Source organism: Accipiter gentilis, chromosome 32, assembly GCF_929443795.1.
Source record: "Accipiter gentilis chromosome 32, bAccGen1.1, whole genome shotgun sequence".
NCBI classification, from domain to species: Eukaryota; Metazoa; Chordata; class Aves; order Accipitriformes; family Accipitridae; genus Astur; species Astur gentilis.
The window spans coordinates 19,000,243-19,015,305 of NC_064911.1; the positions used below are offsets into that span (position 1 = coordinate 19,000,243).

At 38.8% G+C, this 15,063-nt stretch overlaps 1 protein-coding gene across 2 annotated transcripts in view; it reads right to left on the reverse strand.

The window, feature by feature from the left end:
* Window positions 1–3,742: 3,742 nt before the first annotated feature.
* Window positions 3,743–15,063, reverse strand: part of SMS (spermine synthase) — a 51,644-nt gene continuing 40,323 nt past the window's right edge. For both annotated transcript variants that reach the window (XM_049834945.1, XM_049834946.1), the window contains exons 10-11: window positions 9,721–9,836; window positions 3,743–6,635 (exon numbers count right to left, since the gene is read on the reverse strand). In XM_049834945.1, the coding sequence (XP_049690902.1) occupies window positions 6,593–6,635; window positions 9,721–9,836 (159 nt within the window). In that variant the 3' untranslated portion in view covers window positions 3,743–6,592. The remainder of the gene's footprint in view (window positions 6,636–9,720; window positions 9,837–15,063) is intronic.

A 15,063-nucleotide genomic window follows, 5' to 3' on the forward strand; every position in this document is an offset into this window, starting at 1 on the left:
TGCACGTGGATTTAAAACCATGGTGCTGATTTTGCTTGTAGTGAAAATAAAATGAAGTAATAGGTCTTGCATTTCTTTTTAAAGAACATGGCAAAGAAGATCAAGAGGCAGGAAGTTCACGTCGCATGAAATGGGTGCTGTCCATGTATTCTTTAAAACAAACCCCTTGTGACAGAATGTATCTAAAACTTGAGTAGCATTCTCATCATTTTTAACATAATTTCTGAAAACAGAACAAAATCAGTCCATTTACCTGAAATGAACTGGGAGAGTTAAATCACTAACATAAATAAAATTTTATTTAAAAGTTTTGAAGGTATGAATGGCAACATGTAACTGAAAACACCCCCCAGCCCCCCAAAAGCTACGTGCAGGGTATCAACACAGATAAAGCTCTTCATTTCCATTAGACCAAAGTGGCATGTTGTTTCTTCCGGATCACCTTTCAGCTGCTCTCCAAAATTCAAACTATTTGAAACTTCTGGATAACTGAAATCATAATGTCGTAGAACATCTCAAGTTGGAAGGGACCCATAAATGATGCAGTAGATGGGATGAGAGAAAAACAACAAGAATAAAAAAACCTAAAGGGTTAACTACCTTAACAGTTCCTCCCCCGTATTTCTAAAGCAGGCATAAACTGTGATGCTACAGCCTTTACTTGGAACGTTTCCCTTATCCCGCACCTTCCCCTGACCCGCTCCCCCCATCGCCAGTTCCCATGCCCACACACCACTCCGGTCTGCCAGCACGTCTGGCAACATGATGAACCAGACAGGTCCCTTTTAAACATGGATTGCTTTTTTTATCCATTCATTGCAACAGCGCAGCTGAAGTGAGAGCAGTTCCCCATCTCTCTTGAACGTCTCTCCTTGCTCGCTTTTAACCTCATGGGTTTGCCCCACGGCCGCCCGAGAGGTAGCTGCAGCTCTCACAGCAGAGGAGCTAATGCAGGCTGAGAACGAAGAAGTGGGAGTGTAGAGGAGACGGCTGGGATCATTTACACGGCACAGCTACCAGAAGAAATACCTTCACAGCAACCCCTTCACACAAGCTGTAGTGTTGAGGGAACTGGGTTGAATAGATTTTTGAGAACACTCCATTTGATCAAGAAAGTCTGAAATATTTTTGATCTTTGAGAAGTTCTGGCTAGTTACATTTTCATACATCTCTGCATGTTCATGTGCATTTGCAGCACATCTAGAAATAGAAGTTGAGAGAGACAGGGACAAGGGGGACTATACCTTCTAGTCTCAGCAAACCTAGTAGTTAGGTCCGTCTTAGAGCAAGCTCTTAAAATAGTTCTAGCATGACCCACAGACTAAAGATACCCGCTACATAAGGCTTTGGCAGCCATTCAACTCTTTAGATTTAGCCCAAGAGAACCACCAATCTCATTACTAGGCATAAAACTCCCCAAAGTTGTCAATGTTTTCATGGATCCAGGCTAAGCAGTCAGCAACTTCAAAAAGGCTGGGACTTTTCAGTTTTAATGAGGCCGTCTCTTTCTCTACTTAGCTGGAGGAGCACTAAATTCCTCTCCTACCTTGTTTATTGTCTTCCCAGACACTCACATTTAAAGTATCACCATTTATTTTTACCTCCTTTTTTAGGCTGAAGGTGTTCCAGGAAGGCGTTCCTGCAGCTTGCACATGGCCCTCCAGAAGAATCCAGGTGACCAGTGTCCCGTCTCACCAGCAGGGAAGCCACAGACAGGCTGTGGGCTGCAGAATTCCCTTGGGACTGTGGTCTACCCCCAGCCACCGATCTCATTTTTGTCCTTCTCCCCGTCCTGCTGCTTTGTCTCCCATGTCTGTGCAATTCACCTGGCACTCCTAGAAGGAGGGCTTCTGGGTGAGCGCTGCACCTCACACCCAAGTCAGCCCAGTATATCCAGTGCTCCCAGCCCGCTCCGGCCTTACTGCCCAGCTACCAACAGCTCCCACAGCAAGCCTGCCACACAACGCAGCAAAAGGGCTGAAGGGATGCACGTAAGTTAGGACAGGCAGGCACAGCAACTTCCCGTTCTACACCCTGATGGCTTTAGCTCGTACTCAGAAGGAAGCTCCCCACAGCTCACATACGCTCTGGGCTCTACACCAGCTGCAGGGCACCTCTACCTTAAGGCAAGCTAATTTTTCTCAGATCATCAAGGGGGAGGTGCTGGGATGTCACACTACTATCTGGTGTGATGGTTTGCGCTATTAGACATGCAAGTGACAGCCTGGACAGTTTGGTGCAAAAGTCGGTGTATGTGACAGGATGAGCAAGTGGTTTGGTATCTTTAAGTCTGCTGCATCCACGACCTGCTAGCACCAGCTCCCACGCACTGTAAGGTTTTGGGCGAGCTTGGGTCAGCCTTCTGCTTTTGAGGTACCTCCAGCAGTTCCTAGCTCACACCCCAGAGCGCCTGGGACAACAAAAAATGTGCGTAATGAAAACACAGCATGCCACCTAGCTCATCATGCTTCCAGTTACGACGAGCATTTCACCCTCTTCTCTCCTTCCTTTCTACTTTCTCCATTTCTACCTCTGAAGCTCAAGTTCACTAAAATATATGAACACTGTATGAACTTCTTCACATCCTTCCACCATTCCCACTCCACCTGTCTAACCCCTTGCTTCCTAAAACAGCCCGCATTTTAAAAAGGCACTTCTATGTTACTGAACGCTATTATTGATTACTCCTCCACTCCTTTGCTACTTCTCTCACTTTTTCCTTCAGCATCTCCTTTAATGATTCCAACTACTCCTCTTTTCTCTGTGGGCAAGCTTTGTCAACTTCCTCTTAGTACCCTCAGGCAACATCATCCGCAGGCTCCTATTCCTAAATTAACATATGAAATTGAATACTCTACTTCTCACTTGTCCCCTTGCCTTGGTCCCTCCAGCAAGCTGTCAACACCTCAAACTCTGAACAGAGAAAATAAAGAAGCAAGAGATACTTATCTTCCCTGTCATGCATGTAGGCAACTCTAAAATTACTCTTTATCCTATCCTCAAAGTCTGTGAGACTTCCCCTCCCGCAAAAAAAGAGTTAAGCCTTCACCCTTCTTCCCAACTCCCAAGCCCATTGCTACCACTATACTTAGGACAGATGTAAATACTTCTTTCCAGTTAGCTAGAATTTATGTAAATCTCTCTACAATCTCTTTTCAGAAGTCACATCCTTCTTTCATTGTCTGATGTTATTAATCTTTCTGAATCACACCCCAGAGTAACAACTTCTTCAATGTGCCTGTCCTGTTCATGCCCTTCTCCCTCTTCCTTACATTTCCACGCCAAAGCCTGCATCATTCTTAATGTCTCACTTATTTCTCCTAAGCCTGTTTTCTCTATGCCACGCAATGAGTCACACTGCCACCCAAAGCCAACCTGCCACTTCAGCAGAAAAACTAAAACTTACACTTACAGACCTCCAAAGAATTCACATCTACAGTACTCTACAGAAAATTAACTCTTTTGAGGCAAAGATCACTGAAGCTTCAAGTGATCCTCCCCATCACAAACATCAGTGTGCTGTTCCATACTACAGAGTATCTTATCTGAGCATGTGTTATATGGAAATTAACTGAATTTATTAATCTGAGATAGAAAATATTCTCACTAAAAGGACCATTAAGTACTGGTATGTTTGTTAGATGACAAGGAAAAGAAAAAAAGAGGTACAATGGTAAGCATCATACCCATCCGTCATTTTAACACTGAATCCACAAGGTATTTAACAATTCAGAGACACAAGTAATAATAGTGTACCTTTATTTTAACACGTGCACTGCACTGATGCAGTAGATACAAAGCCAGCAGTCTTCTCTTTGCACAAACTACTATCAATCAAGTTTTTAGATACTTAGATCACATTTCTAGGTGGAAGCAGCATTTAGTGCAAAGAATAATTAAGAAAACCCTAATATTAACCATATCTTGGGAACTGTTTGCATACTTGGTGCAGCAATCATAGGTTTTTTCCCAACTGGCTTTAAACGCAGAAAACTGATCAGCTATAGCTGTTGCATTTGAAAATTCTAACAGAAACAAAGTTGTTTTCCTTTAAAAAAAAAAAATCTACACTACAGCAACAAATAAATAAAGACTGACAGTGTGTATATATTTGCTCAGAATCAATTCAGCAACTTAAAAAAATATAATGTTCAGTGTTTGCTGAATTGTTTTATACTGCATCTATCACTTTAAAAAAACTACATTAAAAAAAGTTTAAAGAAAAAATAATTCCTCCAACTCTCTTTATACTTTATCAGTTGAAAAAGGAAAGATTTGCAAGCACCGCTGCCTCTCACCTATCGGTATGTAATTCAGGTCCCCTGGTTATTCCAGGGAACTGATTACAGAGAATCCCTGCACACCAACATCTCTGTACTCAGGCAGCCTTGTGCAGCAATGCTAAAGAAAAGTGCTAGCCATGGTACAGCAAGCCAGCAAGCATATTAAGTCATCCTCCAGTTCAAAAGTTTCTTTGCTAAAAAAAACCACCAACCACCCCCACTAGTTGTGACTGATTTCTACATCTATCAAGCTCATTCAGGAACATATATGCTGTAAGCCCCGTCCCAGTGAATGCCTGTGTGCTTAATTTCACCTACATGAGTAATCACACTAAGAATCAATGGGAATATTCATGCTTGCAAAGTTAAGAATACACGTAACTGTTTATAGGACATCTGCATTCATTTGCCGCTATACAATATACTGATTGCAGTCCTGTATCATAAATGAAGGCTCACTACCAGGTTATAGGCAATAATATCAAGGTCTCTTCTGGGTTGTATACAACAGAGCTAAAACACTCAGGGAAATGAAAGACACTTTTTTCTCCTCCTGTTTAGAGGGAGGCTCTTGCTCTTTGGGAGTATTTAGGGATGCACAAGCTGCAGGCCATGGAAGAACTGTGCCCCATGTATATTAAAGAATTAATATTAACTGCAATAATTTAAAGTAAGACTGAAGAATACTTCTATTGGCTCTCCAAACTGAAAGCATTTTAACAGCACAAATGTACAATACAAAAATAATTATACACCAAATCAAGAGCAAATTTTTTGCAAGTTCTCCAGTATCACTCTGGAATTCTACACAGGCTACTCAGATTTCATGAACAGTTTATGTATGTGGGACACAGCAAAATTCTTCTTTATGTACGATTTAAGAATACAGATCTTAGGAGTGCTTTTTTTTGTTTTGTTTTGTTTTCATTAACAGTATCTTGGCAGGGGGGATCAACTCCCTCCAATAAAACTAAGAAAGTATTGATACTAGGTATTGAAGGAAGAAAACATCATTATGGTTCAGGATTAGAGCGTTTAGGGAAATAGTGCACTTTTTATTCTATCTTGGAAATGTACAGAAATGCACAGAATGGTTATAATCCTTCCTACCTCCTTTCAAGTGGGATCTTTTAAACACTGAAAGCGAAGTTTTAGTCAATACATAGCACATTCTTACAAAAATATAACTTTTCAGACAACATGAGAAACAGTTAAAGAAAAATGCTTTATCTTTCAGAACAAAACTACAATGCAACCTAGCTTCCACTGATTTTTACACTTCAAGTGAATCTAATTCAGCAAGAGCCCCACACAACATGGTCTATCCACAGCAACGCAACCAGGACTTACCCTACTGAAATATACATACTTGCCTCAAAACATTCCATATTGGTGCACATAAATCTAGATACAGCCACATTTCTTTGCCCTCTAAAGTGACCTTTCCTTCTTTAAGAACCTAGTGCTTCCCATAAGGTTGAGGAGTATATGCCCACAAGAACCTCATTACACTCAGTTTCTTACACTGTGGTGGGATGGAAAACCAGCTTTAATTTTCATGCTGATAGAGTTCAAAGTGCCTCTATAACCTACTGCTAAATCTGTATCAAAATCCAAATAATCAATGGGGCAGCAGCTAAAGAATCCCATTAGGTGAAAGATCAAAGATTCTTCTCCTGCAGAGAAGATTACAGCAATGATGAATGAAACTACAGTAAATAAAATTTAAGACTAGTTTTCTTCCCTTTGCAATGAAGGATTTGGGGTATCCTTTAAGAAGATTTTTTTTTTTCTTCTTAACTTATGCTTTTTTATATATGGAAGCACTGCGGTGTTCATCGAAAAAAAAAAATCAAACAAGAACCCTCCATTCTTAAAAAGCACCATAGATAAAAACTGGTGGAAAACAAAAAAACCCCAAACAAACTCCATGGACCACCCTTTAGGGATGAAATGCTAAAGATGTCTTTTTTAATCAATCAGTTTGTGAAGATCTACAAAAAAATAAAAAGGATCACATTCTAAAGGTTCAGTGCATTCAGCAGCTATACAGTTTTGCTGCTTATTCATTTTAAGTTGACTTTCAAAAATAACACCCTAGCTCATCAAAATATACATTTTCCATTTGCTTTTAAATTAAAATAATAATAAAAAACATTTAAAGAATTCACAATCAATAGCATGACTAAGCTTCAGGATCATCTACAGCATATAATTTAAAGGTTCAAGATGCCAATATGCAGCATGTGGCAGGCCTATATGCTCCATGCAGCATGTACATGTAGGATAATCTCATATAATCTTGATGTTCAGATGTCAGTTTGTTTCTTCCAAATAGTGTAGAATACCCATCTGGAGAAAATAAGCAGTTAAGGAAAAAAACAGATTGCAAAGTTTGTAGTACCTCATGAAAATGGAAGTAGTTATTTTCACTTATATTTCAATTCTGAAAACTTCTGATAGCTCATAAAGATGGGGTAGGTAAAAAACTCAAAAGTGAAATCTCCCGGAATCCTCTTTTTGACTCAGCAGTTTAAATGAGAATCCCATTTCCACTAAAACTGAAATCCTTTGCAAACCTATGTTTTCTAATTCCTGCTGCAGACTTTCAGGTGGTGCATTTATTTGCACTGCAACCACTGAACAAACTACAGAAGTACTTTGGGAAGAGTGACCAAAACTTCAATCATGAGTTCACCAGGTTGGGACCCCTCTTGCTCATCTTCTCAATTGTAAAGTAGCAAGCCTGAATAGGAAAGAGACATCCGGCTACCTAATTTGTGAATCCCTAACAGACACAATCGGACACAGAATTAATACTGAGACATTCAGTAGCTGAACACTAGGTGTCCAGGTACCTTACTAGGCAAAGATTTAAATGCCTACTGCCTCTTAGCTGCCTGTTGAACACTCACTTAGATGCATCTAAATTTTGCCTGGCTTTTCTCTAATAGCTTCTGCAGCATTTGCCTTAGGAATCCAATCACTTTTCAGAAAGCAGACCTTTATGTTGCCCAGACTGAACTGGAAACAAAACACAGAACAACTGGCAGCTGCATCAGTGCTCTTTTTGCTGCTCCTCTGGGGGAGATGGACCCAGCTTCAGCAGAGTCGCACAGAAGCTATGCTCAAACCACAGCTCTCCGAGGTACTCCTGGCAGGACAGACAACTCATCCTCAACAGCCCTCTTGCCATGCAGGGCACACAAGAGAGGTCAGAGCTATGTAATTCCACCTGCCTCCAGAGAAGGAGACAGGAGGATGAGACATGAACATCACCTGTAGAGCCGCAGCAACAGCTGCAGAGTAAGGCAGAGACTTCTGGGATTTATAACTTAAAAAAACCACATAAAGATATATGCTCTTCTGTTTATACAGCAAGGTCACACATGCTCCAGATGGGAGCCTCTGTGTCCACCATAAGCTCCTGGTGCAGACCTCAGAGATACATATGCTTTCCTTAAAGCAGAGAGCTGGCTTTTCTGTCAGCAGCTACTTGAATTTCAGATGACCCCCACAGCAACACTGGTTAACACCACAATTTCAAGTAACAATTACACACAGTAACAATTCTTGAAGTAGTCAATACAAATAACAATAAAAAGTGATAAGCCAGCTTAGTACTTTGGCTGCATTCAGGTACCCACATGGGTAACTTTTGGTCAGACTACAAAAACGAATATTTGCGTAAGTGAAGATTTGTTCAATGGCTCAAGAGATTTCAGGCACTTAAACGAGTATCAAAGTGTGTCACATTCTTCAGAGAGAAAAAAAACCCTAATTTTTGATTACTTGTCACAATTGTACTGTAAACTAATCGCCTTTCTCAGTCATCTGTGAAACAGCATTTAGGTATAGCTTTCCATTCAGATACATACTCCCACTTGGAAATCTTTTAAGTTTCAAGAAAGGCAATAATCTGTATCTCAAATGCAAGTAGAGGGCTATCAGAAGTCCAAGGCCAAATTAAAAGTTAGAGTCATCAAGATGACTTCTCCGCTAACATTTCTGTATCTGTACCACTATATCATTGTTAATTCATTCAGAAAAAGCAAACTAATAAAGCCTGCCCCATTTCTCCAAGAACTGTTCTCTTTCAAGCATCCTTACCTGTATTTAATGGCCAGTTTTAATAAATTTATTGCTAAATATATTTCACATATGTTAGCTTACCAGAAACATTTAAATGTATTTTTTAAAAGGAACAGAATAGCATTTTGGACACTTCCAAATAAACAATGCAGTAAGTATTTAGAAGACTTTCTGAGGATGCATTCTTCAAACCACATACATGTTGCATTAAGGCCTGGCTGTTGTAAAGTCAAATATAACTTAACCAGTTTCTCTGAAATTGTAAGCTACAAGGGCAAATATCTTCATATCCTCTTCCACTCTTTCTTTTTTGTCTTGAAAATGTTAAGATCAAAATTGAGTTTCACTGGAGAGCTGACAACAATGAGAAACAGGAGGAACTTGTTACAGTCAGTATGGAGTCCAGAACTGCAGACCACAGCACTAAACAATATCAAGATTAGAGAGACAGAAGGGAGGCAAAATGAACACAGGGACACAGAAGGGAGGCTGTGGCAGAGTTTCACATGCTTAACATACTATGAATAAGCAGATCCTGGAAAGATCTCTCCTGTTGAGAGGGACACAGCCACAGCAAGTATTACCCTGCAAAAACACTTCCTGGGAGATGACACAAAAGTGGTAAACACTCAAGGCACACGCAGCCAGGAGACCCACCCTATAGCAGATCAAAATGCCCCTCTAGAGCTAATGGCTTGAAGCTTAAACTTTGAGCTCCTTGTGTAAGTTGCCTGCCACCCTCAAAATGAAGATATTCTGAAGGATTATTTTTAGGAATGGGATGTTGCTGAGAAATGTGTATACCCCTCCACTTGGAATATTTTTTCAGTAACACTAACATGTAATAATTGTTAGGAATCATTTTTTTTTCCATTAAAAATCCAGTCTGAGTTATATGTTCAAGAATAGATCTATCAGAGAATATTTAAAGATCTAGATTATGCTAATTTGTATGAAGTCAGTTTGGGACTTTTTGTGAAAGAAAAAAAAAGAAGAAAAAAGATACAGCCTTGCCAGAACTCCCAGGCAGCATTACCCTCATCATACAGTTTATCCTACATCACAAACAATAGTTGGAAACACTCAAAAACATTAACAAAAACATAGCCTGATCTTGAAAGGTGCTGAGCATTTCACCAGCTGTGAATTTATGGCGCTTTTAAAAAATAATTCCTGCAATAATCCTCAAAATAAAACTGCAGTAGTTCATTTACTATGTAAAAACATTAACAGTGTTTAAATTAGAATTGCCTTCTTGCACTTGAGTTCACTACCTCCAAGCAATCTAGGCTTGCCTGATTTATTAATACACACTCCCCACTCTTTTTTCAGTCTTTAAGGATACAATTCCATGTAGGAGGGAACGCACACAGTTTCTTTTGAAAACTCCACAGGACAATAAAGCCTGCTAAGCTGTTCTTCATACAGAGTCAAGGCGTCAGTCAGATTGATACAGTTTCCCTGAAGCAAAAAAGAAAAGTCCCAGTTACAATCAAACAAATAAGCAAAACTGCAGATGAATATACACATTTTGACATTAATGCAAGGCTCCCACGTACTTCAGAACCAGATACATGGTTTCTTAATATTTAATATTTACAAGGCAAATACTGAACAGCTTGTCTTCATTCTGCCTACAGCAAACAATTTGTACCTTTTCAAGAAAGGGTAAGTATGGGGGGATTATCTATCTTCTCATTAGCAGAAGCAACCATTACATTAGGGCTTCCAGTTAAAACAGACCATGTGTTGTTTACCTATAACATCTACTCAATAACCATTTTCTTTATGATTGCTTAAATATATTAGTAAACAGTATTACAACATCCAGATTTTCTCAGTTATTTAACATTGCCTAGGTCTTCCAACATTTAAATGCACTATAAAAAAAAACCTATAACATTAATTTTAAACAGATTCTTCCACAGAGCAATATGATAAAATAAATCAGATTATACAAAAGTTCTGTGGCTGCAGGCTACATTGTCTTGAGTTTGTGTATAATGCTTCTGAAAAAGTGATTCCTACGATACTTTTTCTTGGACCCGTGTCTTATCTAAGACTATTAGTAGTATCCTTTTCTGAACAAAATGAAAATCAGTGCTTAGATGATTTTTCTCTAACAGTGCAACTAGGAAATATCAGACATTGAATTCACAGCATTCCTTCCCAAACAAGTATTACCCAAACAAATCATTCTTAGAATACAATCACATCTCAATGATTATAAATGGTGAGGAATTAAAAAAAACCCAATAAACAAAACACAACACAACTCCTAATTACAAGCACAACCTTGTCCACAGCTAAGTATTAACAAGCAGAAGTTACTGCAACATATATCTGGGATGCCCATGTAGAGAAAACTAATTAGAAAAGTGACTATCCATATTTGTAATGGGTTTGAAGATTTAGTGATAACAGCTGAGCCCCCAGAACACCAGACTGAACAACACAAACAACCCAAAACAATAAAAGTCAGTTGTCAAGTTTAATAAAAAAACCTTCTTGTCAAGTTTCTTGCCTTTCTTGCTTACCTGAGTAGGCTAGCTGATACTTTACAACCTTAAATATTAAATACAGTGATCTTAAGAGTGAGGCAAATACAAGTTATTTGGATGCTAATTTAAAATAGAGTGAAGTTGAATATAATCACCACTGCATGGTCTACAAATTACTCAGCTTTTGTTTGCCAGGTACGAAACACTGAATAAAGACCCACCAAATATGAATGTACTGTTGCTGTGGCACAGCACAGAGACAGGACATTCTGCAATTCTGGTCAAGGGGCAGATGATGTTGATGGTCTTTGGCATGCTGACAGCCAGATGAGTTCATTTGTGATCTTCTACCTCTACCGCTTTCATGAGGAACCTTCAGCTCCACCTATAGAGGCCCCAATCATGATGCCCAACCATACTGCACACTACACACGAACAGCAAGTTACATCATGATGATGAATCCACCCTGACCACACAGCATGTGTGTATCTGGTCATACGTGGGGCAGGATGAGACATCTTCAGGAGATGTGTGTCCCCATCCTTCCCTAATGGTTGGATTTACTACCTTATAGTATAAATGCCTTTTACGTTGACCTAGCACAAAGCCTACTTTTTCTGATTTCTAATCAGTAGAAACAGAAGCATTAACTAGCATTTCTCCAGAGTTACTTTCAACGTAAAAATCATCAGCTTTCCCACACATTTTACCACTTCTAGTGGAGGAATGTTCACCACAGGAGACAAAAGACAACAACAAAGGGAACTCATGTTAATGAATACACAGTTCCTAATAACCTAGCATACAAGCCAAAGTCCCACAAAATGATGGCAAAAGACCCGAGGCACAAAAGTTTGCTATTTATCTCTGGTCACAGGAACATCAGTCTTGATGACAGGAAGATATGCATTAGACAGAAAAAGGTCTAGTTAAATAAAAAAAGCCAACAGAAGAATCAGTCATTTACTAATACAGCCAGGTTCTTGGTTTCTACATGACTTTCTGTTCACGACTGGACAGGCCAAAAGCCTTCCAGCATAAGCACTTCCGAGCAGAGTACTGCTTTTCATCTTTAAAGGCCCTGAAATTTGCAAGAAAGACAAGAACAAGAAAGCCTAAAGCAACAGACTCTACCTATGGAATGGCAGTATCTTCCCTTTGTTCTAAATGACTTCTGGAAACATTTGTGCGCACACACGCATAATCTGGGGTTTTTGTTGTTGTTTTGGGCTTTTTTTTTTTTTTTCCCAATTACTGAGTTACCTTGCCCCTTCCTGCCCTTAGATAATGTGTGTAACATCTGACTGTGAAAGAATTGCAGATGGTTCAACTAAGAAAAAAGAGCTAGATCTAATTAAAAACTATAGCTCTTCTACAGTCACAGCTTATTCAATATTTTAAGACCTCTAACTTGAAACAAAGGTCAAGTTCTATCAGAGCCCAGGAACAAAGGATTTATTCAGCACTTCCAAAATGTCTGCACTACCTATGTTTCACACATGTGCATTGCTCTGCTAGCATTGTGAAGCTTTGCACTCCAACGGAACGGTCTTTAAGAAAGCCAAGTTTTACTGTTTAACTTCTGCTTTCCAGTGCTCCCAGGTTTTTTAAAAAAAGCATTAAAATAATTAAGTGCACACAGATGCAACTGAAAGTTAATTTTCACAAAGCAAGGAACTATGATAGGTTTGACCAACAAATAATACCTGTGCTTTTAAAAACAATGTACAACAGGCAGAGGCTGAAACAAGCAGAGATCTTATTTGAAATCAGTATGTCTAAACAGCTCCATCTACATTACTTTTTCCATGTAACAATATCAGATGATAGCTAGAAACAAAGTCTATAATGCACATTCTGGCTTTGGGATTTAAACTTTTTTTCCTACCTTTTATGGGTAGGATTTTTTTCCACAACGTATTTAAAACGTTTTTATTTCCAGAGGAAGTGAAGAGATACTTCATCCTACTGTTCTTCCTCTGAATTTTTTGAAGCATGCTCAATTATTTTTTTCCATTGTGCTCAAGTTTTCCCAAGTGGAAAAGAAAACCTCAACTTAAAAATCCTGTACACAGCGTCTTTTAAAAAAAATCATATACTTGAAAGCTCTTCCAAAAGAACTTGCGTAAAACATGTGTTTATCATTTTGATCATATTCCATGAACAAACTTATACTTGTTTATTCGGTAAAGGAAGATGGCATGCTTTATATTGAATGTATCATATTTGATTTGAGGTATTGGAAAACAAAAGAGGCTTGTAAAAAGGTAAGTGACAAACACTGAGTACAACTGCACAAAGCACAACAACAGACTACTGTAGTACTTGTTTAGTAACCTGTTATTATCCAGGGGACTGTAGCAGTTATTTGGTTCAGCCACCCTTTACCAAACATTTAATTTTGTTTCAACATCAGACTGAATCCAAAAGAAAACTAAAAACAACCTGTGTGTAATTTGAGTCATAAATAGAAAACACTGCTAGGTAATTTATGGAGCACACCACTATTACAGAGGAAGTTTAATAGGATACACAATGAGATGAAAGTATCCACAGTTTCCCAGCCTGTCACTTCAGTATTTCATCCTTTCTCCAGCAACAAATCACTGCAGACAGTGTGGAAAACAAATTACAGGAACAACGAGACATGCAAATAACCAATTTTTACTTTTCAAACTCACAACTCCCTGATCTCCAAATCAAGACATTACCTAAAGGTTCACATCCCACCTGGCTGTTCTATTAACCTCTGCTTCTGGAGACCACCACAGGATTTTATTGCTCTGCACAGTTACAGGGGTTTTGTAATTATTTGGCTTTACTCAACAAAAAACTAAGAATTTAAAAAAAAAAATCTCATCTACAAAACTTAGATGAACTTACTTCAATAAAGAGAAAAGTTCTTGAAAAAAAAATAATCACTAACACCCTTCTGTAAGTGACCAGCTTTATCAACTAGAGACAACAGTGTTGATAACAACGTCAATCACACTTAAGTGTTCTTGTATTGATAAAATGTGACACAGGGAACCAAGCCCAGAATGCAATACAGTGATCAGTCTAATAACCTCTGTTCATCTAACTCCCTCCTGCCTAAGGAAAATAGTTATGTGGTAGAGCAATGCATTTTTTGTTCTGAACAGCCACCATATACTCAAACAATATCCAATACTGAACAATGTTTAATAAGGTATAAAGCTGATGACTCACCAATTATAATTTTTCAAAAGGGAAATAAGCAAAATCAGACTTTTTTTTCCTCCCCCACTGTTCAGTCAACTTTCAACACATGCAAAAACCCTACTAAACTCCTCTGCCCGCCCCCCCTTACTTAATCTTTGTTCCATGTCAAACAATTTGACAGATGAGAAATGGGGGAAATGCTGAAAATTTTTTTCTCTCCTTAACAAGCATCTCTCTGACACAAAAGTATTTGAGGTCGTTTTAAACTTTGAAATTAACAGATCTATATTTATAAGACCTTGTTTAAGACTGACAACTCCTGAAATGTTTCACAGCCTTTGCATTCTGAGTCTGCTCAGTGCTTGTGCACACTTTGACAGCTCATGCCCATCTCCCAACACCAATTCTTCTGGGCTTTTGTAAGGTATACACTCTGTAGTACCATGGGTTTTAGTTTTCAGGTTTCTAGAGCACAATGCACAACAAATTTAAATAACAAATACAGTGCCAGGCAGATAAAAAAACCCATTCCTTAAATTAAGTAGTAAAAAAGAATTTAAGTTAACCCTGTAAGTTCCAGTTAACTTTACCTACCTATAAAGGGGATGTGTCCATCAACTGGTTATAGGCTGAAGTTAGGCCATATGCTTCCTCCAACCTTAGAAAGTGAACTAGTGACTTGAAAGCAGATGGAAGGGTCTCTTTCCATACTTGCCCACTTCTTACACGTCATTCTTACATGTCTTACACTACATGTCATTGCTACTAGACATCCTTGTCTGACACAGTGTACTAGAGAAGTTAATTTTAAATTTAACATGGTTTTCTATTTTTGTTTTGTAATAACAAGTGCTGAGTTGAACATAGCCAAGGTTGGGGGTTTTTTTTTGTCCTCCCTCACTTCAGAGTGACTAAGAAACAACGAGATACATAGAGCATGAAACACCTGGCATCAGAGCTAGGTTTGAGTTGTGGGTGACAGGGATGGCTTTTGAGGAGATAA